The sequence below is a fragment of the Dipodomys ordii genome, unplaced genomic scaffold (assembly GCF_000151885.1).
Source record: "Dipodomys ordii isolate 6190 unplaced genomic scaffold, Dord_2.0 Scaffold46, whole genome shotgun sequence".
Classification (NCBI taxonomy): Eukaryota; Metazoa; Chordata; class Mammalia; order Rodentia; family Heteromyidae; genus Dipodomys; species Dipodomys ordii.
The window spans coordinates 2564532-2590459 of record NW_012267262.1 but is presented as its reverse complement, the minus strand read 5'-3'; the positions used below and the strand labels follow the sequence as shown (position 1 = coordinate 2590459).

The following is a 25928-nucleotide window of genomic DNA, read 5'->3' as shown; positions in this document are numbered from 1 at the left end:
GAAAGACAAAATCAAACCAACAAAAGAGACACCATGAAGTAGGTACTTGCAAGGAGGTGTGGGATCAAGAGCAAAGGGATAGAATGAAGAGAATTGGTGGAGACTGCAGTCAAGAATTCAGTGTATACATGACAAAATTAAGAAAATGAAAAGGGTGGGTCAAAGGAGGCTGAGAATATTGAAAGGGGTAACACTGATGAAGATGCATTGTATTCACAAACTGCTTTGTAAAATGGAATCTCCTTTGTACAATTCCTTAAAGGTAGTAACAAATGACAAATAATACCATTTCAAAAACAAAATTTAAATTTTGGTGCATCAATAGTACAGCTCAGTTGATGCAAAAAAGCTCTGTCTGTCAGTCTCATATTATGGTCCCTTGTGTTCAAACATTGTGTGTAATTTGATGAATATTTGTTTCCCTGCCCTTAATGTTGTGCAAATAAATTTTCCCAAAAGCAAATGTTGTTCCAAAAGCAACTATAAAATGGAAATCCTCCCAAGCCAAAAAGGACATATTATATGCTCACTTAAGATGATGAAGTAAATATTTAGGATTGTTAAAAGGTGGCACATCATTAACAGAAATGAGATGAAATTTCGTGAGAAATGAATCAAGCATCTGTAGTACAACCCTAAACTCTAGGCATCCTGAGCATTTAGATTTTTTTCAATATCAGACTCCTTTGAAACTAAATACCTTCAGTTACCAAGTTATAAAAACTCACCATACACTTACCATATTATGGAATAATGCTGTAAGTGTGTGTGTGTGTGTGTGTGTGTGTGTGTGTGTGTGTGTGTGTCTACTTGTTTCTTAGTCTTTCCAACAACAGTTATTTCACTGTACAGATAAGAAAAATAAGGCTGTGTCAACCATAAGATTTTCTCTTTCATTTGCTTATATCAAGGCTTGAATTAAGACCTTACTCAAACCTTTTTGCTAACCCTAACTTGAGCCATATCTCCAGCTTAGTATTTTGCCGGTTAACTGGAGATGGAGTCTCACAGACTTTCCTGCCTACTCTGACTTAGATCTTTGTCAATTGAGTCACTAAGATTACAGGCATAAGCCACCAGCACCATCTGCATTAAATTTTTATTAATCCAACAATTATGTATTAATTATATTGTATGTGCTCACTATTTTATTAAGGAATATGGAAGACAAGGGGGAAAAATCAAGGTATTTTCCCTAGACACACCCATAATTATGTGGAAAAATCAAATAACAGAAATGGAGAATTGTACCACTGTGTATTATCACAGCAGTCTGGCCCAAGAACTACAGGAGAATTTTGAAAATGACCACTTTTAAGAGAGAGAAACTTTAGCTCAAGTGTACCATAAAACTCTCCAATCCTACATGATAGCCTACAGTTGGCCCATTCTCTACAGATGGCCTGGATGTGATTTAATATATTCCTCTAGTAAGGAAAGAAATAATGAAGAGTAGGTGAGTTAAGGTTCTGTGGTTTAGTGATCTTTGAACTAAAATACACTCCTTGTTCTCTATTTGTAAAAACAAACACTGGTGATATAGGTTCAGGTAAGCCCAGAAAAGCATGCTTTATGGGGGTGGCAACACCCTAAATCTCTCTCTGCTCACCTAATAGTCTTATCATAATTGACTTATAATTTAATCTTTCTTAATTGTTTTGTTCTTCAAGGAAGACCTCAAGACAAGAAAGAAGGCAGTCTTCCTCAAAGTAAATTTCTTCCACGCAGCTTTCAGTTTTCAGTAACCTGGCCCTGGCATAACACAAAATCAAGGTAGGTGATATCAAAGTAATAGAATTAAATCAGTACTTCTTGGAGTTCTAGGTCCAACACAAGTGTCTTTAACTTGTGGTACCTAAACCATGCAGAGATCTACAGTTTATAGGCGGGCTGGAAAGGAGGCTCAGTGGGAGAGTGCTTGCCTTGCATGCATGAGGCCCTGGTTTCAATTCTTCAGCACCACATAAGCAAAAAAGAAAAAAAAATGGAAATATAGAAGCTTCCAAAAAGAGGAATCCACTACTCTTCTTGATTTTACTTCTGTCTGCAGGCATTCCTGATGGCAAAACTGTTGTTAATAGTTTATAAGCATTGTCTTTAGTTTCCTACTTGAATAATACCAATTTCCAAGGACTAATAAAATTATTTTTGTTTGCCAGTATATATAAATTATGATCTTAAAATACAGTGATAAAACACAAGCAAGTGATGCTAAATATTTAAATTAGCTTAGGGCTTTATCCTCTTTCTTATATAATCTTTAAAAGAAAGGCTGAAAACTTTGAATTGGACATGAATGGAGTTTGCAACCCATTGTTCTATTATAGACCCAGAAACTGTAGAGGCATTTGACATACCTCTAAACTCTTGAGTCTAGCTAAAAGGAATTCAGAATTCAAAATTCATTTTTTCAAGAGAGCTGAAAGGTGAATACGGTCAAAATACTTCATGCAAATGTGTGGAAATGAAACAATAAAGCTTGTTAAATTGGTTGGGGGAATGGGAGAGATGAGGGGGCTAAGTCTGATCAAGGTAAATGTATTCACATATAAACATGTCAAAATAAAACCCACTAGTGCAATTAACAGGTATTTTTTAAGAATCATGAGGAAAAAAAAAGACAGAGTAACAAACCATGAAAAAGGTACCACCAGAGAAAATTCCTAACAAAAAGGTTATAAGCAACATAGTTAGGAAGAGGGAGGATGTTGGCCACGGAGAGAAAATCTTCTATACCAGCTCAGCTTTCTGTTACTTATTATTAAATGAGCTATCATACTTATTTTAGAGTAATATTGCACTAATAACTCATTAATAACCTTTAGGGAAAAGGCAGACATCTCTATAAGCCACTGAATTCTTATGATCCAGATAAACAAGAAAATCAGTTGGGAAGTTCTGGAAAAGCCCCTAGATTCCACTCAATAAGACGTTCTTATTTACTCAGTATAACATATCACAGAAAAATGAGAATTGTGAATTAAAATATTAAGGCAGGTTCTCAATTCACTTAGAATGCAACCTATCTGGCTAATTTAAACAAGTAATATTTATGGCACTTTAATTTAATAGAAAAAAAATCAGTCAGGAGTCACTTATTTCTAATGAATTGAAGCAAATGAGTTTATTCTTCAGACCACACTGCTCAGACTCGTTGGGGTCTGGAGTGAAACAGGAGAGGATCTGAGTGTTAGAAACCTGTGAGGTACTGACCATTTAACCAATGTGTGGAATTTTCTTTGTGATGCTGTGAATGATATCCAATGTGCTGCCTTTGCCTCCCATGTCTGGTGTATGGATAGCTTTGTTCTCAATGGATCTCAAAACTGCATTCCGAATGCAGGTGGCATGAGAGTGGAGTTTGAGGTAATCTAGCATATTGCAACTTGATAGTAGCATGGCAGTCGGGTTGGCTAAATTCCTATTGGCTACGTTTTTGCCTGATTGCCTGGAGGCTGTCTCAAACACTGCACACATGCTGCCATAGTTGGCTCCAGGTACCACGCCAGCCCCTCCCACCAATCCTGTACAGACGTTGTTGATAACGTTGCCATAGAGATTGGGCATCAACATGACATCAAACTGTTGGGGGTGGGATACCAATTGCATGGTAGCATTGTCCACAACCATGTTTTCAAAGAAGAGCTGAGGATAGCGACTTGCTACTTCCTCACAGCACTTAAGAAAGAGTCCATCTCCTAGCTTCATGATGTTGGCCTTGTGCACTACTGTCACTTTTTGGCGCCTCATCTTCTGGGCTAGCTGGAAGGCGTGCTCGGCAATGCGCAATGACTTGACCTTTGTGATAATCTTCAGGCTCTCTACTACGCCTTTCACACCCTCATGCTCCAGGTTGCTGTACTCACCCTCTGTGTTTTCTCGAACAACTATGATGTCTACGTTCTTGTGCCGGGTCTCTATACTTGGCAGATTCTTGAAATGGATGACATTGGCATAGAGATCCAGAGAGGTACGAAGCATGTTGTTACGGGATTGGTGATCCAGTGGCAAGTTGTGATCCATTTCGATGTTACCCTTCAAACAGATGCGGTTTCGACGAACTGCCTGAATGGCATTGTAAACTTCCTTCTCCGGAGACAAGGAGGTCACTTGTACCACCTCAAAGTCCACAGGCACACAGGCATGTCTGAACACCGTCTGGACATGCAGCATAAGTTCAGGGCCAACACCATCTCCGGGAATCATAGCCACTGTGTGACGTCCACCATATTTAGCTGATGGAGTAGCTATGTTACTAACAATGTGAGTGAACAGGTGCCTCCGAGAAATCTTAGGGCTATGAAACACTTTCCAAATGTGGCCAAAAATGGAAAGTGAGAAAATTGGCTTCACGGAGCTGCTGGCTGCAGTCAGCATCCTCAGTGCCATGATCACCAAAACTTATTCCCCGTATGTGAAAGTATGTGTTCTTCCTTTAGTTTGGAATTGGCTTCCTTTGATGGAATTCTAAATCTAGTATTCTCTTCTATGACACAATTTTCTCTCCTTCCTTGTATTCTATGTTTGACATTCTACTATAGTGGGAGATATTTCTAAAATGGATGAGATGTAAGGTGCAATATAATAGAAAATAACCACATTGTGTAGGTAAGGGTCAGTGCCCAAGCCCTGAATTGAAGGCCCAGTACTAACACCAAAAACAAAATAAATCTATCTATCTATCTATCATTTATGATCTATCTATATCTCATTAAGATCACATCAGAATTAAAGAGAAGGTACAGACATTGTACATTTGCCCATGCATCAACATGAGCACAAACGTTTCCACTTTCAAAATCTCATAGAAGAATGGTACATCTGCTTGCAGTGATAAATCCATACTGACACATGATTATCACTCCAAGTCCATGGTTTACATTAGATTTCACACTTGATACTATAATCTACACTTTGTAGGTTTGGGCAAATGTATGATGACATATGCCCATCATTAAATATTATACAGATATTTTCTCCTTTATAAAGAAATAAAGATTTTCTCAGAAAAGCCTAGTTAGAATTTCAATCTCTTAGGACTCTCCCTAGACTTCTTGAATCAGAAGTTCTAGAATTGAGGATTAAAAACCTGTTGTAATAATTTTGATGCACACTGAAATTTGGAAGCTAATGGGCTATGAAATGATCCTAATAAGGAATGAGGAGCAGCTATAGTAGAATAAAGACAAGAATAAAAGAGAAAAATGCTTCCCAGATAATTAATGTATACATATGGGTAGACTACTAACATAGGTGACATTGAACATTATTCTTCTTTTGATATTTTTATTGTAAAATACTGTACAGAGGGGTTACAGTTATATGAGTAGGTAGTGAGTATATTTCCTATTAAGCATTGTTACCCCCTTCTTTGTTTTTCCCCTAATATCCCTTCCTTCTCTACCCCAACTCCTCCCTGCACCCCCCACCAAGTTGTAAAGTTGTTTTCAACATAGCATCTTGTATGGTCTCATTGTTACAATGGGTCAACCTGTATCCTTGTTTCAGCATTTTGTTATTTTCCTTCCCTTCCCCAAATTAGAAAAACTGTATATACAAGATTCAGGGCACCAGAATAAAATATAATGACAACAGGGGTTATACCATAAAGGGAAGAACACACAAAAGAAACAAAAAAAATCACATAGTACATACTCATTGTAAATAAGGGAAACCATGGGACCTATGTTTCTTTGGGTCTGGCTTACATCACTTAATATATTTTTTCCAAGTGTTTCCATTTCCTAACAAATGGAGTGGAGCTATTCCTTCTGATGGAGGCATAGATTAGTGTGTGTGTGTGTGTGTGTGTGTGTGTGTGTGTGTGTGTCACACTTTCTAGATCCATTCATCTACTGAGGGACATCTGGGATGGTTCCATATCTTAGCTATGGTGAATAATGCTGTGATAAACATAAACTAAAGCTGGTAGTTTTAGTATGGCCTTGTTTGTGATCATTTGGGTAAATGAGTGCGATTGCTGGGTCATACGGGAGCTCTATGAATAGTCTGTATTTAGCAGACTGAATGAATGATGATGCGATCAATGAAAATATCCCAACATTGGAAGAAAAGCAAGTTGTGTAGAGGATTATGTCTGGAAGTGTCATGTGTAGTACGCTGTATCTATATAATAATGCCCAACGGGTGGATTAATAAGGAATTCTCCCACTACCAGAAAATGGGTCATTGTTGATGAAGTAGAATCAAAAGTCATTAATATACTAGAGGGTTAAACATACAGGAGTGTGTGTGTGTGTGTGTGTGTGTGTGTGTGTGTATGAAATAGCCTATAGCAGAGAATATTAGCTTTTCTTTGGCTATGACACACGACAAATGGCATTCATATGAGATTCCCAGGAACATACCCAATTGTAATGAAAAGCATGGGTGTGCACATGCACACACACACACACACACACACACACACACAGCCAAATGACTCATACTGCTCTTAAACTGTTTTACAGGTCATAGTCACAAAAGGAGAATTTTACTAGCAAATTATTAATCTAGCTAATGAGCTCAAAATATGTTATTTTTGAGACAAAACTATATTATGCTGTTTTAGTATGAACCATATTATGAACTATATTTAAAAGAAGAAAATCATTATATATGAATAAGGACTTATAACTCTACTGTCAACATTATAAAATGAAAAATATAATATTTTACAATTATTTATAGTGTTAATACAAATAGTCTTGTTGCACATGACATTTTGATCATCATTTTGCTTTATATTTGGACATTAAAACAGTAAGTAACTTCATACTCATTGCTATGCTGTGAATATACAGAAGCATAAACATGTTTCCTTTACCTCTCTTCTTTATTAAATATGAATCCATGGGTAAAAAATTACAACCATAAATCCACAATTTACACACGACAATATTTCAAAATTGCTGTAACTCTTGATGGCGTATCAATAATATCAGATCATAGACACTTTCCGTAAATATAAAATAGGCTTGTGAATTATGAGCAATTCACTCCATCCCACTCAAGTTCTACTTTGGTACACACATGGTGGCACACAATATTGAAATGCAAATGATAGTAACTTTGGAGTGACTCTAATGAGTTTGAAAAGTAAATCATTCACCAAGTACTTATAGCTTAATGCTTATGAATAAGTGGGTAGTTCTCAGGGTGACACTGCAATATGTCATGCCACTAAGATCTAAAAGTACTCATCTAGGCAGAGGTGGATAGAGAAAGCACAGAAAAAATGACACTAACCCTAGGGACCATTAATATTTGAAGTGCTCAAAAAGGATGACTAGAGAAATGAGCTCTGATTCAGGAATGAACAGTCAGATGGATGTCACAGACTCTAACAGAATCAAAACACTAGGGATAAGGAGTCAACATTGTCAAGATACTGTTGTGAGGTAACAGTGGAAATAGCAATGCAGCATAGTTATTGACATACCTCAATGAGGTATGTACATCAATGTGTAAGAACATAGGATCCAGAGCCACAGTCTGCCCTGTCTGACCTCTGCATATTTTCCAAGCTTTATGACTTTCATTGGAACTTATATTCCAGTGGAAGTAGACAGTAGAAAGTAAAAGTTAATACACACACACACACATAAGATTGATAGACAAGTGAGCAAAATATATGGATCTTTTAGTGTCAGGGGGAAATGAATGCTGTGAAATAATATAAACCCTATATTTTCAAAGAGTTTATGTTCTTGGCAGAGTTAAGTGAAATGTATCTAGATGCTAAATGGTGGCTAAAGATCCAACTGACACTGTGTACCTGGGCTATGATGCTTGGAAAGGGACTTCAATCCAATCTTGATGGAAGGCTAGTGCAGAGGAGGAAATACAGTTTTCTAAAATAGAGGTAAAACTAAAAGGTTGGTGAGATACCCTAACCAATTCTATTTTGCTGAAAGGAAGGGTTTATGTAGGAAAAGTGACAGACAAATGGGGAAAAGTAAATTGGGGTCAGAAAGTAGAGGGCCTTGAGTGGCAATCGAAGGATTTATATGATACCCTCGGGGTAGCAGAGAACATTAAGGGGTTTTGAAATAAAAATAAAAGGCTTTGAAAGATATTGCTTTAAAAAGGAAAACATGCATTAGGAAAAAAAAAGTGAAGTAGGCAATAACGTTTCAGGACCACAGTCACTTCATACTAAACCTTTGTTTAACACAAGTAGATATTTTAAAGCATGCCTTCTTTTTAGGAAAGTTCTTATTTCATGTCCTAGAGTTCCAGATGATGAGCATTGTTTCATATTTTATTTCTAAAGGAATGAATGTGTGGTCTTATTTTCTCTATTGCATAATTAACGTAATTTCTCACCTGTCATGCCATCAATGCTAACAAGCAAAGAAGAATGGCAGAAGGCAGAAAACTATGAAAAGCTATATATCTAGAAATGTCCTTTTTTCTCCCAAAAGAGAATCTTAGTACACAATACCAAGTATTTAACAGTGCCCTTGATGCAAATCTACGTATATCTTTCTTCAAAGAGGCTTCCTACCTACAATTGTTAATTAGTAAAGAAAATATTCTCCCCTGCAAGGAAAGATATTCAGGTATTAGTAGAGAATTAACTGTATTTGTATCATCCATATGTTTTTGCTTCCTTTGTGAAATTATTATTATTGTTATCTGTAAGTAGTTGTAAAGAGGGGATTTCAACTAAATACGTCAGTATATGAGGACAATGCATTGCGATCAATGTAACCCCTTCCAATCATTCTCCCTCATCTCTCCCAAACCTTCAAGTTACCTGATTCTATGTTCATAAGTGTACAGTGAACATTATGATCATTTTTTTCTTTTTAACTAAAATAGAAGAAGTTATAATGACAAGTGATATTGAAGTAGGAACGTTAGCCTTTCTTAAAAAAATTCAGGTGAAGACTGTCCATTGGAAGCACCTCATCTTGTATTATCCTACAAAACAAAATCACAGCCCAGGAACATGTCTATCAGCTACTTTTTTCTAACCTGGAGCCTTGACTATACCATTCGAAAACCTCTAGCAAGATTGTGATCTCCCAACACAATTCATCGATGAGATACTTACATATTTCTTCAATTTCTCTCTAGTTCGGAGGATATCCTTTTAAAGAAGATAAGGCAAGAGAAGCTCTTTGTGAAAATAATAAATGGAGATTTCCCTCTCAAATCTATTTTTGTTTGTTATCCAATGATTTCTATTCATTTACTTAATTGTATGAGTGGAGTTTTGTTGTGATATTTCCCAAATATGCATACCACACACTCTAACCAAGCACATTCTTTTTTTTTCTGGTCATGGGGCTTGAACTCTGGGCTTGAGCGCATTACCTGAGCTCTTCAGCTCAAGGCAGGCACTCTACCACTTGAGCCACAGCGGCACTTCTGGTTTTCTAGTGGTTTATTAGAGATAAGAATCTCACAGACTTTCCTGCTTGGGCTGGCTTTGAACCGCAATCCTCAGTTCTCAGCCTTCTGAGTAGCTGGGATTACAGGCATGAGCCACCGGCGCCCGGCCCAACCACATCCTTTCTATCACTTTCCTTACTCTCCCTCCTAAATCCGTGTCAACAATTTTGTTGTTCTATTTTCATTTATGCAAAAAACTACTTTGAGCCTCTTCCTCATTCACCCTCTGCCTTTGTCTGCTTGGCTTTTACCTGCACCTTCCCCAATAACCTTTTCATTTTCTGGTCATTCATTTCTTCTTCCTGTATATTAACTGCATCACTATGGTATTTCAGTTGTATACAGATTATACATGGATCAGAATTACCCTCTCTATTGTTCCATACACCTATTTACACACATGTACATATTCCCCTCCCTGCTCAAAGCATCTCAGGCAAAGATACACCACAGATTTTTCTCAACATTTCCAATTTTAATTAGGCCAAAAGTCATAGGCTCTTTAAAATATACTCATCACCTGTTGAACCACTGTGACTCAGTTCTTATAATTATTATAGTAATTATAGATTCTAGAAAATAGAAGGGGCTTTCAGAGGCCAACTATTTAGCCAAGCTATTAAGGAGTAATAGTACTGGTTGAGTACGAAAGAGTAGGTTTAATTATAAAAAGTATATACATAGCTAAAACATTCTCAAATGGAATCTTTCTTCCCTCTTAATATCCTGTCTATAAATGCTTTCCTTCCATTTAAGATGGAAATGTGCATCCACTGGGCATCCCATCCTTTTGGGTGATCCATTAATTCAATCAGAAAACTAGAGCTATGAGAGCATGTTGTAGTTATCATTGCACAAATAAGGAAAGTAAGATGCCAAGAGGATGAATAACCCCTTATAAGTAGGTAGAGCCTGAGTCTCTTCACCCTCAAATTTGTGCTCATCTCCCTACATCATTCTGCTTTCCTCTGTGCTTTGATGTATCTCCAGGGGCTACTATCCTTCTCTTCCCCCTTCTCTGAGAACAGAAGGGTCATGCACCCATAAACACACACATCACCATGGTAGACATTCAGGTTTTTAAAAGATAAACTGAGAATTATGTAACATTAAAAGTACCTGTAAACAAGTGAGTATGGGTTAAAATTAATTCACCTGAAGTAAATCAAGGACAAGGGAAAGGCTCAAGAACCTTCAAGACAAATATCATTTTTTGCTTATACACAGGAGGACTCTCTACATGCTGCACATTTATTAGTCTGCTAGGTTATCAGGTATAAAGCAGACCATTCTCCAGCAACTTGACATACTCTTCTTCCCTGAGCTACAAGTTGTATGGAATGTCAAAGGATGAGAATGATGAGAATGAGGCGATATATATATACATATGCAGTGAATATGAGCAAATTCCATGTGGGTTTTTCCTGAGCCTGAATAACAGAGATTGTATTAAAAATAGAATGCATGATGCTCCTAAGCTACTAATGAGCTCTGTTTGAATATCCACATTGCCAGTCGCCAACATCCTGGGCTCCTCTGCTTTACAAAGGGACACCTTAATGAAGACATTTTCAGCTGTCTGAAGTAGTCTTGTGGACCATAATCTCTCTCTTTCCTGAGGCAGTGTGGAATACTGCCTGTCAAATATAATTACCAGGAGAACAGAAACTTCTCACTAATACCATGTTAACATGCCCACCATAAGCCCATGTGAAATGAACACAATAATGTCTGAGTCCATTGACTAAAACTGAAAGACATGGCTTGTGGTGCTCATCAACATCTGAGCATTAGAAAGGATATGATGTGATAAGACAAAGGAGGTTTTTATAGATGCAAATGTATTATATCAGGTTAGCTAAAATTTGGCAGTGCCAGTGTCATCTAATACCTATGGACTCTTGGTGCTACTTGATAAAAAATAATTTGAAGGGTTTTATGCTAGCTCAAAACCTACAGAAACATAAAACAAATAGAAATAAATAAGCTCTCAGTTTATGTATATGAAAATTAAGAAGAATCTTACAAGCATCTCAACTGGAGAAATGAAATCTCCGTTGCAATATCTAATTCAACCATGGAATCTAGGACAGCCAATCAAAGAGAAAACTCCGCTGACATTTGAGTAATATTTATGCATTTATTGTTCTATGCACAGAAAATGAGGGGAAGGAAGCCAAGCATGTTAGCATACATGTGGTAATCCTAGCCTGCAGAGAAAACTGAAACAAGGGAATTGCAAGTTAGAGGATTGCCTGGGCTACATACCAAGTCCCTGACTCAAAGTGAATCAAAGTGAAAGGATGAACTAAAAGAGGGAGAAGAAGATAAAGAGACTAAGGAAAGCAGAGGAGAAACTACAAAAGCTAAAAGGATTGCAGGAAGAAAATCTTGATTTCTATACTAGCAAAGACGTGCCTAATTTTCCACTGTCCACATCTTCTGTATATTAAAGCCAGAGTAAGCTGGCAAATGGTCAGAAATATAACTTTCTAGGGAGTAGCTTTTCATGCATGCTTCTTGGGTAAGTTAATCTTGGGACAGAACTTCCCACTAAAATGAAACTCCAGTCGCCTAGAGTGAGAACTCTTATCCCTTAAATAAAGTGTCAAATACTTACCATTTTATCTTTCCTCTGTGTCCTCCCCATTTTCCTTTCAATGTTTCCTGTGCTCATCTCCCAGGTAAAATCTATGCCCCCAAACCTATTTTCATAGTTTCCTTCTAAGTCCCAAACATACAAATTCTTATACATCCAATACTTTTGCTGCATTGCCATGGGTTTAACAAACCTGGTTCCAGAACAAGAGCCTTTTAGGAAAGGTAGTCACTACTGGGCCAGTGGCTCACACTTGCAATCCTAACTACTCAGGAGGCTGAGATCTGAGGATTGAGCTTCAAAATCAGCCTAGGCAGGAAAGTCTGTGAGATTTTTATCTCCAATTAACCACCAGAAAACCAGAAGTGGTGCTGTGGCTCAAATGGTAAAGCACTAGCCTTAAGCTGCAGAGCTGAGGGATAGCTCCCAAGCCCAGGATTCAAAAAAAACCAGATAAGTCACATACCAGATGTGATGGTGACATGTCACCATGTAACAAACTGAGCACATTCTTTAAGGTCAGAGGCAGTTTGATAACATAAGTATGCTTGACCCCAGGGAGTCAGGCTGAGCCCAGCAGCATATTTCAGAATGACAAAGGTGTCTGAGCACAGCAAGATCTTTAAGCTACTTTTAACTTGAGGCCAAAGTGAAGAGTTCCCTTGTCTTTTTTCTTTCTTTCTTTTTTTTAAATGCCAATATTAGTAGATTCTTTAGCAGATCTGCCTCCTGATCTTAATTGTTGCCATTACAGGCAACCCCAGTGGGATTTGTTTCTTTCATGGATTCAAATTCAGACAATCAAATCTTCATTTCTGACTATTAAGTACTCAGGGTAGAAAAAAAATCTACGAAAAGGAGTATTTATGATCTCAAGTATAATCATATCAATACTATCTACCTGGGGATCTTCAGCAAAAGCATATATATATATATATATATATATATATATATATATATATATATATATATATATATATATACACATATATATATAGGTATAAAAATAGTATAAAGTGAAAGAACATTTAGAAAACTGACAGAAAGCCAGGTGCTGGTGGCTCATGCTTGTAGTCCTAGCTACTTAGGAGTATGAGATCTGAGGATGGAGACAGCCCAGGCAGGAAAGTCCCTGAAATTCAGTGGTAGAGCACTTGTCTTGCATGCATGAGACCCTAGCTTCGATTCCTCAGCACTACATAAGCAGAAAAAGCAGGAAGTGGTGCTGTGGCTCTAGTTAGTGGTAGGTAGCTAACCTTGAGCTGAAAAGCTGAGAGACAGTGCCTAGGCTGAGTTCAGGCCCCATGGCTGACATTAAAAAACAAAACAAAAAAAACAACCTGGAAGTGGAGCTGTGATCAAAGTGATAGAGTGTTAGCTTTCTACAGAAAATGTCAGGGACAGTGCCCAGGCCCTGAGTTCAAGCTCCCATATGAACTAAAAAGAAAAAGAAAAAGAAAAAAAGCCTGACATAGTTATGCACAATAGTATTAGACATTCAAATACTAAATACTAAATATTCTTTGTGTATGAGATCCTTTGCTAGTCAATGAAGATAAGAAAAATAACAGCTCTCCTCAGATGCCAGAGCCTAATGCTTGTAATCCTACCTACTTGGGAGATGGAGAACAGGGAAGATGGTGGTTCAAGGCCGGCCAGGGTCAGAAAAATTTACAAAACCCCATCTCAACTGTCAATAACATGGCTCTAGCCACAGGTGGTCCACACCTATAATCTTAGCTACTCAGGAAGATGAGACATGGAGGATCACAGTTCAAAGTTAGCTAGACTGAAATGTCTGTTAAACTCCATATTCAATTAACCAGCGTTAAGCTTAGTTCAAGACATTGCTCAAATGCTGGAATGACAACCATGAACAAACAAGCTAAGCAAATGGCAGGCCCCTGAATTCAGGCCTTGATAGTGGAAAAACAACATACCACAGAACTGAGAAAAAATAAAGGAAAGGGTGGCTGGAAAGGGGGTGAAAATGTTGAAGGGATGACATAGATCAAGTAGCATTATATACATAAATTGTTTTGTTAAATGGAAAAAAGTCAATACATAACCTAAATATGAAGAAAAGTGAGAAGGGGTGGGGTGGGAGGAGTGGGTGAGGATGTTGAAAAGGGTGACATTGACTAAAAGGCACTGTACTCATAAACTGCTCTGTTGAATGGTAATTCCTTTGTATAACTACCTAAAGAAAATATTTTTTTAAAAAAAGGGGGGGGAGAAGAAAGAGGAGAGGAAGAGGAAAGGAAAGAACTGGGCATGGTAGTTTAAACTTATGTCAGCAATACTAAGAAGCATAAAATAGGAGAATCATAGTCCAAAGCAGCCCAGGTAAAAAAGCAAGAGACCTTGTCTCAGAAATAACCAGTAAAGCCAGGCGCCGGTGGCTCATGCCTGTAATCCTAGCTACTCAGGAGGGTGAGATCTGAGGATTGCGGTTCAAAGCCAGCCCAGGTAGGAAACTGCCTGAAACTCTTATCTCCAATAAACCACCAGAAAATCGTAGGTGGCGCTGTAGCTCAAGTGGTAGAGCATTAGACTTGTGTTGAAGAATGCAGGGACAGCCCTCAGGCCCAGAGTTTAATCCCCATGACCGACAAAAAAAAAAAAAAAAAAAAGAACCAGTAAAAAGTTCTAAAGACATGAGTCAAGTAATGGAAGACCTGTTTGGCAAGTGTGAAACCCCAAATTCAAACTCTAGTATTACCTTTGCTTTTTAAAGGAGTCCGTCTGGTAGTGGTCCAGCTATATGAAAAAGTGTGATATATGCACCAAATATTGATATGCAAGCAAGAACTGCTTATCATGAAGGAGCAGAGGATTGTGACAATCTTCAATAAGAAGATAAAACTTGATTTGCTCTTGTGAGTGGGAGAGAAATTTTCCTTAAAAGAAAAAAAAAAACTAGACTACATTCCAAGCAAAAATAGCAGCAAATAGAAAAGTATAAATGTTAAGAGGGGTCACAGGCTATTCCCCATTAGAATTGGAAGTTAAAATATCCAGACAGGAGGTGCGCACTAATATGACCTTTTCCAACAACAATAGGTATGTGTTAAATTTCAGCATATTTCTGTTTACAGATATCTAAACAGAATATAATCTGCAATCAGGAAACACAATACCCAGATTGTTTCAGGAAGTGGGAGAGGAGAGAAAAAAAATGTGGAGAAGCAACATCTCTAACAGCATATCTTCATTTCTAGTTTCCCGGCTCTATTGAAAGCTGTTTATCCACCAGATGTGTGTCTGGATATAATCCTGTCAAATTGCATTCCAATTCTCCCTCCAAAGCTGGTTTAGAAAGTTTTTGTTTTTTTTGTATTTTGTTGTTGTTGGTATACTAAGAAACTTTGAATTTCATTAGCTCCATAGAAGATGATCCAAGCAGAAAAGTCTATTTGTCTTACAATATATCCTGGGGGTTTCCTAAGGATAGTGTCTCTATTTTCAACCAGGACAAGAATGAGAGAATTACTTCCTGTGAGACAGAATGTCTGCAGAGCACAGGTTATCAACACACTTAAGAAAACAGAGGTGTCAGCTTTGGATTTCAGCTTAAAATCTTGCTAACCTTCGTAAGTGAGAAGTAAGCACTCCAAAGGACTCCCCTTTGATTAGTCTAGCCCCGTGAAAGATACAGTCCAGTCAGTTTCATTCAAGTCTCAGGACAGTCCATGTGACTCCCAAGTCTCTTTGTTCTTACCACGGAGATTGAGTTCCACCAGTAAATTAGGTGACCTGCATATGTTGTGTCCATCATTTCAGACCATTACAATTCCCTCTGCTCCCCTCTGTGTCAAAAGAAGGTGAAAGCCTGTGCTTCTGCAAAGCAAGTCAGTGGCTGTGGGCCTTGCTCTGCTGCTCTAAGATGTCCCTGTGCTCCACATGACCATCCTGTAGCCCCTCAATGGCCATCACAGCACAGCTGGGTTCTTTCAGCAAAGGCAGTGAAATGTACTGTAAAAAGAATGGATGGCAAAATACTACTTAATAGCACAGGGGAAGAAGCTTGCCAAACACACAGTACAGTTCAGCTGGCTGGTATTTTCATCAGTGACTGCCAGTGTCTGCCACCTTTATAGACAAGGAGTTAACAATAAATATAAGCTTGCAACGATTGATAATGGCCTGTGGGCAAAGAGGATTTTCCAGGCAATTCAATAGTGCTCAGCTCCATTAGGCATGTCTATGCAATCCTCTTGTCCAATTTCAATCTCCCTTTCCTTCCACTCTCTTCCCTCCGTGGAGTCAGTCTTTTGTTTTTTTTTTTGTTCCGTACACTGAGCAAATATTGTTTTAATATTAACTTTATTTATGACACAATGTAAACATTTGTTTGCTAGGTACTGAAATTTTTTGAAGCCATCTATTAATTCATTTTGATGGCACAACTTCTATCATGTAATTTCTATAGTAGAAAGGCAGTTTTTCCCCATCATTGCATTTTCTTCAGGTACCATTCTAAATGTTCCATTTAGGCTCACAATTAGTCTCCTATTTAACATATGCTGACTTCACAGAGGCACATTTATTATTTCATTGCCCAATGCTATGAAAAGAAACAGTCTGTTTAGATGAATGGCTTACACCGCTTGGCCAGCTTTGGTAGTGGAATGACCAAACATATGGAGACAGAACTTTACAACATGCATGCTACACGCTTTCCTGAAACTGGCTCACATGGTTCCTTCTCCACAAATGTTACACCTTTTCCCTCAAACCTCCTTCAAATCCTGAACTGGAGTTCTCCCTGAGGTCTATCCACCGTCAGTTATTAGCTTTAACATACTGTTGTCAACCTTTTCCACCTCTATCCCCAACATAAAACAGAAACTGAGACCCTTTTCTTACCACTCTCCATTGAAGTCATCCACACTGTGTTGTAACTGCCTCCATTTACTTATCTATAGCCTTCAAAAAAACGGTAATGCTTTTGATACCAGAGTCTGTGATTTTGATTTTTTTCCATCACACCCTTGCTTATAAACATCTGACATATTTGTGGTTAACTAATAATTATGGGATGAATAATAGGAAGGATATATGTGCTACCCCAGCCTGTCCTCTAAGGAACTCTCAGTGAAACAATTACTATCTTTCTCTTCTACTCTAGAAAGTGTCATACATGAATAATATATCACAAGGTTAACCTCATGATCAATACATTACAAAAAAGGATATATTCTGTATCCAAAGAATCTGTATTTGAATCTGAACTCTAGTATGCTTTTATTGTATAACCTTGACCAAGTTCTTTAATCTTTTTTTAATACTAGTTTCATCATCCATGAAGCAGGCTTGAAGATTATGTCTCTTTAGTGACTTACTGTGAGACACATTAGGAAACAATGTTGTAAAATTATTTTGAAGAGAAGCAAATAGCTAAGTAAATCACAGTTACCACTTTATCTCCACACTATTCATACTATCTAGAAACAGTGAAACCGTTGTGAAAAACAATCTAAGAAGATATTATGAAGCACTGAAAAGATCTATGAAGATCAGATTCCTAAGTACTCAGGACAATCCTGTTATTAAGATACTACAGGAGGACTTGGAGTGTGGTTTAGTGGCCTCACATGCATGAAGCCCTAGGTTTGATTCTTCAGTACCACATAAACAGAAAAGGCTGAAATGGTGCTATGGCTCAAGTGGTAGAGCACTTACCTTGAGCACAGAGAGGCTCAAGGACAGTGCCCAGGCCCTGAGTTCAAGCCCCAGGACCAGCAAAAAAAATTGCTACAGGCCTGTCCTTTGGTGGGGGAAATCTAAAACCTATAAACAGGAGATGTGACCCCAAGGATTCTTGGGGATCCAAAATCCTTTGTCCCTAAGTGCAATGTTTCATAGCATTGACACATTAATCAGTATCCAGATACAGTTAATTTACTTAGTGATGTAAGTTTGTAAATTTATTTATCTATTTTTTATGAGTGTCAGTCCTGAACTTGAACTCAGAGCCTGGATGCTGTCCCTGAGCTCTTTTGCTCAAGGCTAGTGTTCTGCTATTTGAGCCATACCTCCACTTCTAGTTTTTTGGTGGTTCATTGGAAATAAGAATCTCCCTGGCTTCCCTGCCCAGGTTAGCTTTGAACTGTTATCCTCAGATATGACATCTGAGTACCTACAATTACAAGCCTGAGTGTCCAAGTTCATGAAAATAGTTTTGAGTAAGAACAAACTAAGCTGTTTCACTTATTTGCAATTTTGCTTCTCTGGTATATTTAACCTCAATCTTTGAACTTGTCCCCAAATTCCATTCTGGTCTCTGGAACCCAGCTCCATACAGATAATATCATTCAGTAGCCAATAATCTGCTTGGCTTCCTGTTTCTGATTTGGAAATCCTCTTTGTTGTGATCCAGTCTATCACCTTGACCCTTCTTTCTTCATGTCATTGTCAACATTTTCCTAAACACTGGACATTGATGATTGATTCCCTAGGGTTTTGAGTTAACTCATCAGAAGGAGCATGCTTTCCGGTTATTTCAGCTCCCTTCCTCCCTCCAAACAACTACTTGATGAATCTAGCAGTCCTCTCCCAGAAAAGTGGCAGCATTTGCTCTTGATTGGGAATAGTTAGTTATATAGCTTGGTTAATTAGGAGTAGGTTGGTTAATAATATGTGGATTATAGTTTTCTATCTCAGAAGTAGATTTCAAGCTACAAATTAGCTCTGAGAATTATCAATTCCCCATTACATGATGCCCCATATAAATATACTCTGATGCTTTTCAGAATCTCCTTTTGTGTTTAAAGAACAGGGGATCTCAACTCTTTTAACTTCAAACTTCTTTGCAATAGTCACCAAGTACTGAAATCATTGTCTATCTTACCCTGTCATACAGGTATCTTAGAGAATGCAGAAAGGCTTCTTTAAAAAAGAGTGTTCATACTTTCTTATTACACACATTTTAGGTCATGTTTTCATACTTAATTCCTTAAAATAGCTCATAAGCTTCCGCTGATTATGCATACTACTGCTCCATTATAGATGTCTGATAAATAATATTTAGCATGGATTAGTTCTTTATTCAAATTCTTCAAAGAAGGATGAAGAACTGAAAACCAAAGGGCATCTAGAACAGGTTGGGGTTTAAATGGCTGAGCTAGGAATTCAGTCCATATAGTTAGCAAAACAATGGTTTCCCAACCAGAATGCCAGGAGCAAGGAAAGGTTTGCTGAGTTGCTGGTCCTTCCAGACAGGCAGATAAATTTCGGCAATTAGATGCCTCACCTGTTTAACCACATGTCCTATAACACGATATGTTATATGTGTACCATTGGAAGTCACTATTTCCAGTCTTTCTTTCCCCTTTTCATCACTGGATGAAGACTCAAGACCTCATGCCCCAAATCCTTTTGTTGCTTTTGAGATATGGCCTCACACTAATTTTGCCCAAACTGGCCTGGGAATCATGGTCTTTCTACCTCAGCTTTCCATAGAATAACTAGATTTCGAGGCCTAAGTCATCATGCTTGCATATTTTCACTATTTAAGCATTATATTTATAACCTGTAGTCTCAAGAATAGGGTGTTTTGCTGAAGATAATAAAATGTATCAGATTATCTGAGTTAGTCATTGATTCAATCATACCCAAAGGTATGATTGTTCTAATTCCTATCTGCTAGAAATAAAATACAACAACAATCTGCTTATCTAGGTGTTTAGGCTATGGTCCTCCAAATACAGCTGACAGCTGATAAGAAATCAAAATAGCACCATCCTAAAGAAGGAAATGATATTTTAATTTCAATGGCTAGGAGCAAAGAAAAGCCCTGCAGGTTTTGAGAATAGTATGAATGAAGGTGGCTCTAAATTTAAAGGCAACAGAATATAGTGAGGAAGATAAAACTCTCTACAAATACATTCATATGAGGAGTTTTGTTTCCCATGCCTGGAAAACAAAATATAGTCAAATATGCAAATTATTCTTCCATCTAAGACATTATCTTTCGTTTGGCTAAAAAATAAGAACTTTCACTGCCTGATTTGTAAAATTTTACATCAAATACATTTCATTAGATTAGAAATAGAAAGATTTTCTTCATTTGAATTCTAAGTGGGTTTTTTCTGCTTTTCTTCACAAATAAACCGAGTTACCACATCTGTACTGATTAAATTAATTCCCAAAGGCCTTAAAAAAAAACAAATTAGGAATGGTCCAGGCTTCAGGTGAGTATAGATACTGAAATTCCAACATATTATAAGAAACTAGTTTATTCTAATCTCACTTTATGCAGTTTATAGATTTCCATGTTACCTTTTAATTTAGTCTCTCTCTTGTGATCACAAAATGGATACAAAATGTAGTTGTATCCTTCTAGACTCCCTTCTATGGTAGAAAAACAAGTCTCCTTATCCAATATGACTCAGGGTAAAAAAGCAAATTGGTTTTACGTAGATAATAGGCTAAGTCCTGTATCATTCTTTGTGGCAGGAAAATAAAGTACTCTAATTGTCTTAAGGGCTCTGTGTTCCAGTGCTGTAGAATTAAAAGACTGAGGGAAAAGCAAGCAATTCTCAGAAGAAAAACAAATAGTTGTCAAAATTTTGAGTAGCATAAAACAACAGATACTCTGTTGTAATAGCTAATATCTTAGCTATTACCATTATCAGGAAATTTACTCTCACAATCTAGTATCTGTAGCTATCAGCCCTTCAACTCTTTCTCAGAAACCCCCATTAAACAATTGATATAAATATATCCAACCATTACAAACCTCTGGCAATCACCCAAAAGGCAATCCTTGCCCATATTCATTTCCATTAAAACTCAAGGTTAGATGCAGCATTTTTTTTTTCCTGAGGCTTGAATTCACAGCCTGGATGCTGCCTCCTGGGCCTCTTTGTGCTCAAGACTAGCACTCTACCACTTGAGCTAAAGCACTACTTCTGGCCTTTTTATGTAGTTTATTGAAGATCAGAGTTTCACAAGGACTTTTCTGCCCAGATGGTTTCAAACTGTGATCCTCAGATCTCAGCCTCCTGTGTAGCTAGGATTACAGGTGTGAGCTACTGGTATCCAGCTAGATAAGAGCATTTTTCTCTCTCCTCATGCTTTATTCTCTCCCATTGATTTTCTAGATCTTGAAAGACAACTTTTCTTAAATCATTTACCTTTCCAGAGGATGCTTCATCTATCACCTAGTAATAATATGTTGTTGCTTGTAACATCATAAAATCACTCCCCCCAAATCTATTTTACTTATCATTGAGTATGTTCTGAGTTACTACTGTTGGTAGGAATTTAAACTTGTACAGCAACTTTGGAAAGCAGTATGGAAGTTCCTCAAAAGACCATATATAGATTTATGACCCAGCAATTCCACTCCTGGGCCCTTATCCAATAGACCACAAACCCGGCCACACTAAAGCTACCAGCATAACCATGTTCATTGCAGTATTGTTTACTATTGTGAAGATGCCCCTCAATGGACAAATGGATCAAGAATATGTGGTAAATATGCACAATGGAATTCTATGTTTGCATCAGAAAGAATAATATTATACCATTTGTATTCCTTTCTTCCTTTTTTGTCAGTCATGGGGCTTGAACACATGATCTTTTCCTCTGAGATCTTTTGCTCAAGGCTAACGTTCTACCACTTTGAGTCACAGTGCCACTTCTGGTTTTTGAGTGGTTAATTCGAGATTAATTTCACAAGTACTTTCCTGCCCAGGCTGCCTTTGAACCATGACCCTCAGACCTCAGCCTCCTGAGTAGCTAGGATTACAGGTGTGAGTTACCAGTGCCCAGCTATAGATGATGAGATAATGAGGATTCATGAGTATACATAGGTGATGATGATGATGATGATGATAATGATGATGATGATGAAGAAAAAGAAGATAGATAGATAGATAATAGGAAGATAGGAAGATTATGGCCAAAATGTTTACATCAATCAGTTTCCTAAGTGCTTCTATTCAATTTAAAACTGAATGCAAACAAGAAAGATAGGTCCAATCATTATCCTCAGTTGGGAGCATGACCTACAAAGAAGTTAAGTGACTTACCCACTTCACCTATTCCAGTAAAGACCCAGGTTTCTCTTATGTTTTGAATATGCTTTAACTCCTCTAAGCCTTGTGTTGAAGTTTGATCCTAATGTAAGTCTTAAGGGGTGGTGTACACTTGAAGAGGTTATTAGGTCAGAGAGATCAATATCTTCCTCCCTTTCTCTCAGGATAGTGAATTATTACTGCCAAAGAACTGAAGAATGTCCTTTGTCTTTTGCATTTTTTGCACAAACCAGCTTGTTCTTCCACTTTCTGGCATGTGTTGAAGCCGTGCAAGAGCCTCACCAAAATTCTAGCAGACTCTACTCTCAGACTCAGACTTCTTAGCCTCCAGAATGATAGTCCTAAGTATACTTCTTTCCTTTATAAATTACCGGGTCCTGTGTACCTTGTTTATAGCAACAATAAAAGGAACTGAGATCTTGGCATTGGTGGCTCATGCCTGTAATTCTAGCTACTCAGGAGGCTGAGATCTGAGGATCACGGTTCAAAGCCAGCCCGGTCAGGAAGTCCTTGAGACTCTTATCTCCAATAAAACCGAAAGTGGCACTGTGGCTCAACTAGCCTTGAGCTGAAGAGCTGAGGGACGGCAACCAGGCCCAGAGTTCAAACCCCATGGCTGAGCAAAAAAAATAAATAAATAAAGGAACTGAGATAGCTTCTAGCCAGTCTAGCTCCGGTACTGATGCCCACTGCATGTCTGATCACTTCTCTGAATGTGTGGTAGATAGATGGAAGAGAAGCAATCTTGCAAAAGACAAGCTGATAATATCTACTATGAGGTTATTATAGTCTCCTCCATAGTCTTCAGGCAAGAAGATCAACTCAGAGAAGATACATCACCTGGATCATACTTCATGTGCCAGAGTTGAAAATCAAATCCACAAATACCAGATTGGGTTTATGATTTTGGTAGTTTCCTCTTCCTAATATAATTTCTATGAAACATTACCTATCCCAAATTGTCTGAGTCTGTTATTAGTGAAGCTGTGTTCTATGTAAACTCAGCAGTCAAATATAAACTCAGTAAGTGATATGCCTAAACTTGTCAGAGAATTACCCACAAATTGCTACATTTTCCCATCCTTGAGAATGTACGGCTCTCCTCTGGCTAATGGCTGTACCGAGAGACTGCAGAACATGTCACTATTTAAAGCTGATAAGCATCATCCCAGTGAGCAGGTCATTATGAAAAGCATTATGTCTGCTCTCTTATGGATTGTTTTTAATATGAAATTGATCTTGAAATACAACAGAAGTAACTGCAATAGACTTGTTTTCTTTGTTTTTATGCTCCCCTTTATCTTAGCAAATTTGCGTGCTGATGAATGCTACTCATTTCGGTTCAATGCTTGACTTTATGGTAAAACACTGTCCTAAGTTAGGAAATGTTGTACTGTAGAAGGAAGTAAATATTCTAAGCCTCTGGTATACCGGTTCCAGCCATCTGTGTGCTTAACAAATGCTACCGCGTTGCTTTTGACTAAAAGCCAGAATTGGGCTGCTTAACATTACAATCACAGAAAGCACCATTTCCTATTTTCAGTGTGCCTTGTTGTTTCTTCAGAAATTTTCTCATGGGTGCAGATTAACCAATGTGGCATGTTGTTTTGTTATTAATTTGAAAAGTTTTACAGCTTATGTGTTGGCAACTAGACCTGGAAATGTAGCTAGTTTGAAGTGAGATATGTCAAACCTAATTCTTCCTACCTCTGTTAAGGTAGCATAGATGTATAGATTCTGGTGTGTTATGAAGAATTCTTTATCTACACACACACACACACACACACACACACACACACATACTAAACATAATGTAAAAGAACTAACACTGAATTTCTCTCTTGTAAATTGTCAAATGTCCAATTCACCAGTTATAAGAAATAACCACTAACCACAGGAAAGATTCTGTCATATTCCCAAAGGAGGAATCAAATATAAAATAAAAGAATTATGAGCAGTAAGACTCAGGTGGAGTGTTACTCAAGAGATATCTAATGATTCTGAGTTCTTTGCACTACTTTCCAGCGACCCATAAAGCATTTTCTCAATTTCTTTTAAAACTGGTAGGATCAGAAGCTTAGATAAAAAGTGAACTGCCTTAATTTGATTGAAACCAGATTGAAGTAGTGATGACATGGTTAGAGAAAATGAGCTCACTCAACTAGAGAAATATTTAAACCCTGGGTGCTTGCATTCTTTCTTACTTGTAGACCTACAAATGATCGTCACAGTGCATCAGTCAGAATCCATTTCAAAAGTACATACAAAGGTCTATTTTCTACCTTTACTCATTTTAATCATAAAATTTCATTTATAAAACAGGGGTTAGCAGAGACTGCAAGTTTTATCAGTAGCTATGCCCTTTCCCCTTTTTTTAAGCACTGAGGAAACCAGGCATTAAAATTTTAACAATTCAATGCAAACCAAAGAGCTAGGTTTTACTTTCAGATCTGACCTATAGCAACCTCCTAGGCATGCATGACCTGACTCTCTGCCCCATTTGAACACAGTGTAATAGCAATTATGAAAAACAAACAGATCAGAACCATAAAACAACAATGATTGTGTTTCTAAATCATTGTGTTCAGTACAGGCTCTAGTCACCAACAAATCCTAATAAACAATGACATCAGTAATAAATTACAAGTTATTGTATGGGATCCTTTGAAAATCTGGAGTTTAGTTATTTATAGAAGGAACTATATTTCCTTACTTTATATAAGTAGTTTTACATGTGTTGGCAATTTTACCATCAAAAAGTTTTCTCCTTTAGGAGGTAAGAATGAAAAATAAATTGCAAATATCATCACGTATTCTAACAAGTGAAGAAATAAATAACAAGAAGCCATTTCACTGGTCCATTGTCATAAGACAAGGTGTAATTTCCAGGCCCAGGCAGGTAAACATCTAGCTGTAATGAGATTAGGCAAAAGCCATAAAAACAGAAACTAAGTTCCACATGGTTGAGTTGGAAGATGGTCATAGTTTAAGGACTAAGCTTTGAACAACTGTCAACAGAGCTGAGAGAATTCTTCCATGAATATAACTAATTTTATTCAGGAAAGCAAACAGTACAGTGTGCTTGCTCATGGCTGAAATGAAGAAATACATATTTGTGTTTGGGATGGTATGAGGCAGAAACCTGCAGGCAAACAACCATAAACAACAACACAGTCTACTGGTCATTCCTAAGAATGCATTCAAGAAATACCTTTCCAAAGAGAGATTGCAATTAGTCTACTCCTAAATTATGTTAACACTTATACGTTGTGTGTAAATATGTTTCAGCTTGTTTTTTCTGTTTATTCTTGCCTTAATAAAAACACAAAGCAATGCAATTCTTTAAGATATTGGTAAGAAGTATCTCAGCCAGGCAGACTCAAAAATAGCACTTAACCTAGACTTCCTGAGCACTGAATTCCCACAGCACAACAGGAAGTGACAATGACTAAGCTAATGCCTTCAAATATGGCATCCAAGCCATATTTGGACAATAGCTCATTGCTGTAATCCTGGCTTACTTGGGAAAATAAGGATGGGAAAATTACTGTTCAAAAGCAACCCAGAGAGTTAATAAGATTCCTTCTTAACGCTAGTCACAGAGAGACTGAAGCTATGGTTTGGTGTTATCATACCTGCCTAGCAAGTACAGGCTCGGAGTTCAAATCCCCATTACTCCTTCCCTCCAAATAAGGACACCCAACCATATACTGTATGTTTTGGTTTTACATAAGACAGACCTACTATGCACATATCCTGTGCTCATACAGGTGTTATCAAGAACAGCGGGATGCCATTCTAAAACAGTATTGGTTGTTAAATATTTTGAATATTTTGTAAGTGAAGGCTACTTAAAACAGATCATAATCTAGCAGATAGCC

At 37.6% G+C, this 25928-nt stretch overlaps 2 protein-coding genes across 3 annotated transcripts in view; both read right to left on the bottom strand.

Annotated features, from left to right (window-relative positions):
- The window catches only part of Nell1 (neural EGFL like 1), an 822774-nt gene that overhangs the window by 262364 nt on the left and 534482 nt on the right, over positions 1-25928 (bottom strand). The window lies entirely within an intron of this gene.
- LOC105988032 (isocitrate dehydrogenase [NAD] subunit gamma, mitochondrial-like) lies at positions 3217-4389 on the bottom strand. The gene has a single exon (XM_013019528.1). It carries the CDS (start codon positions 4387-4389, stop codon positions 3217-3219), a length of 1173 nt encoding a protein of 390 aa, XP_012874982.1.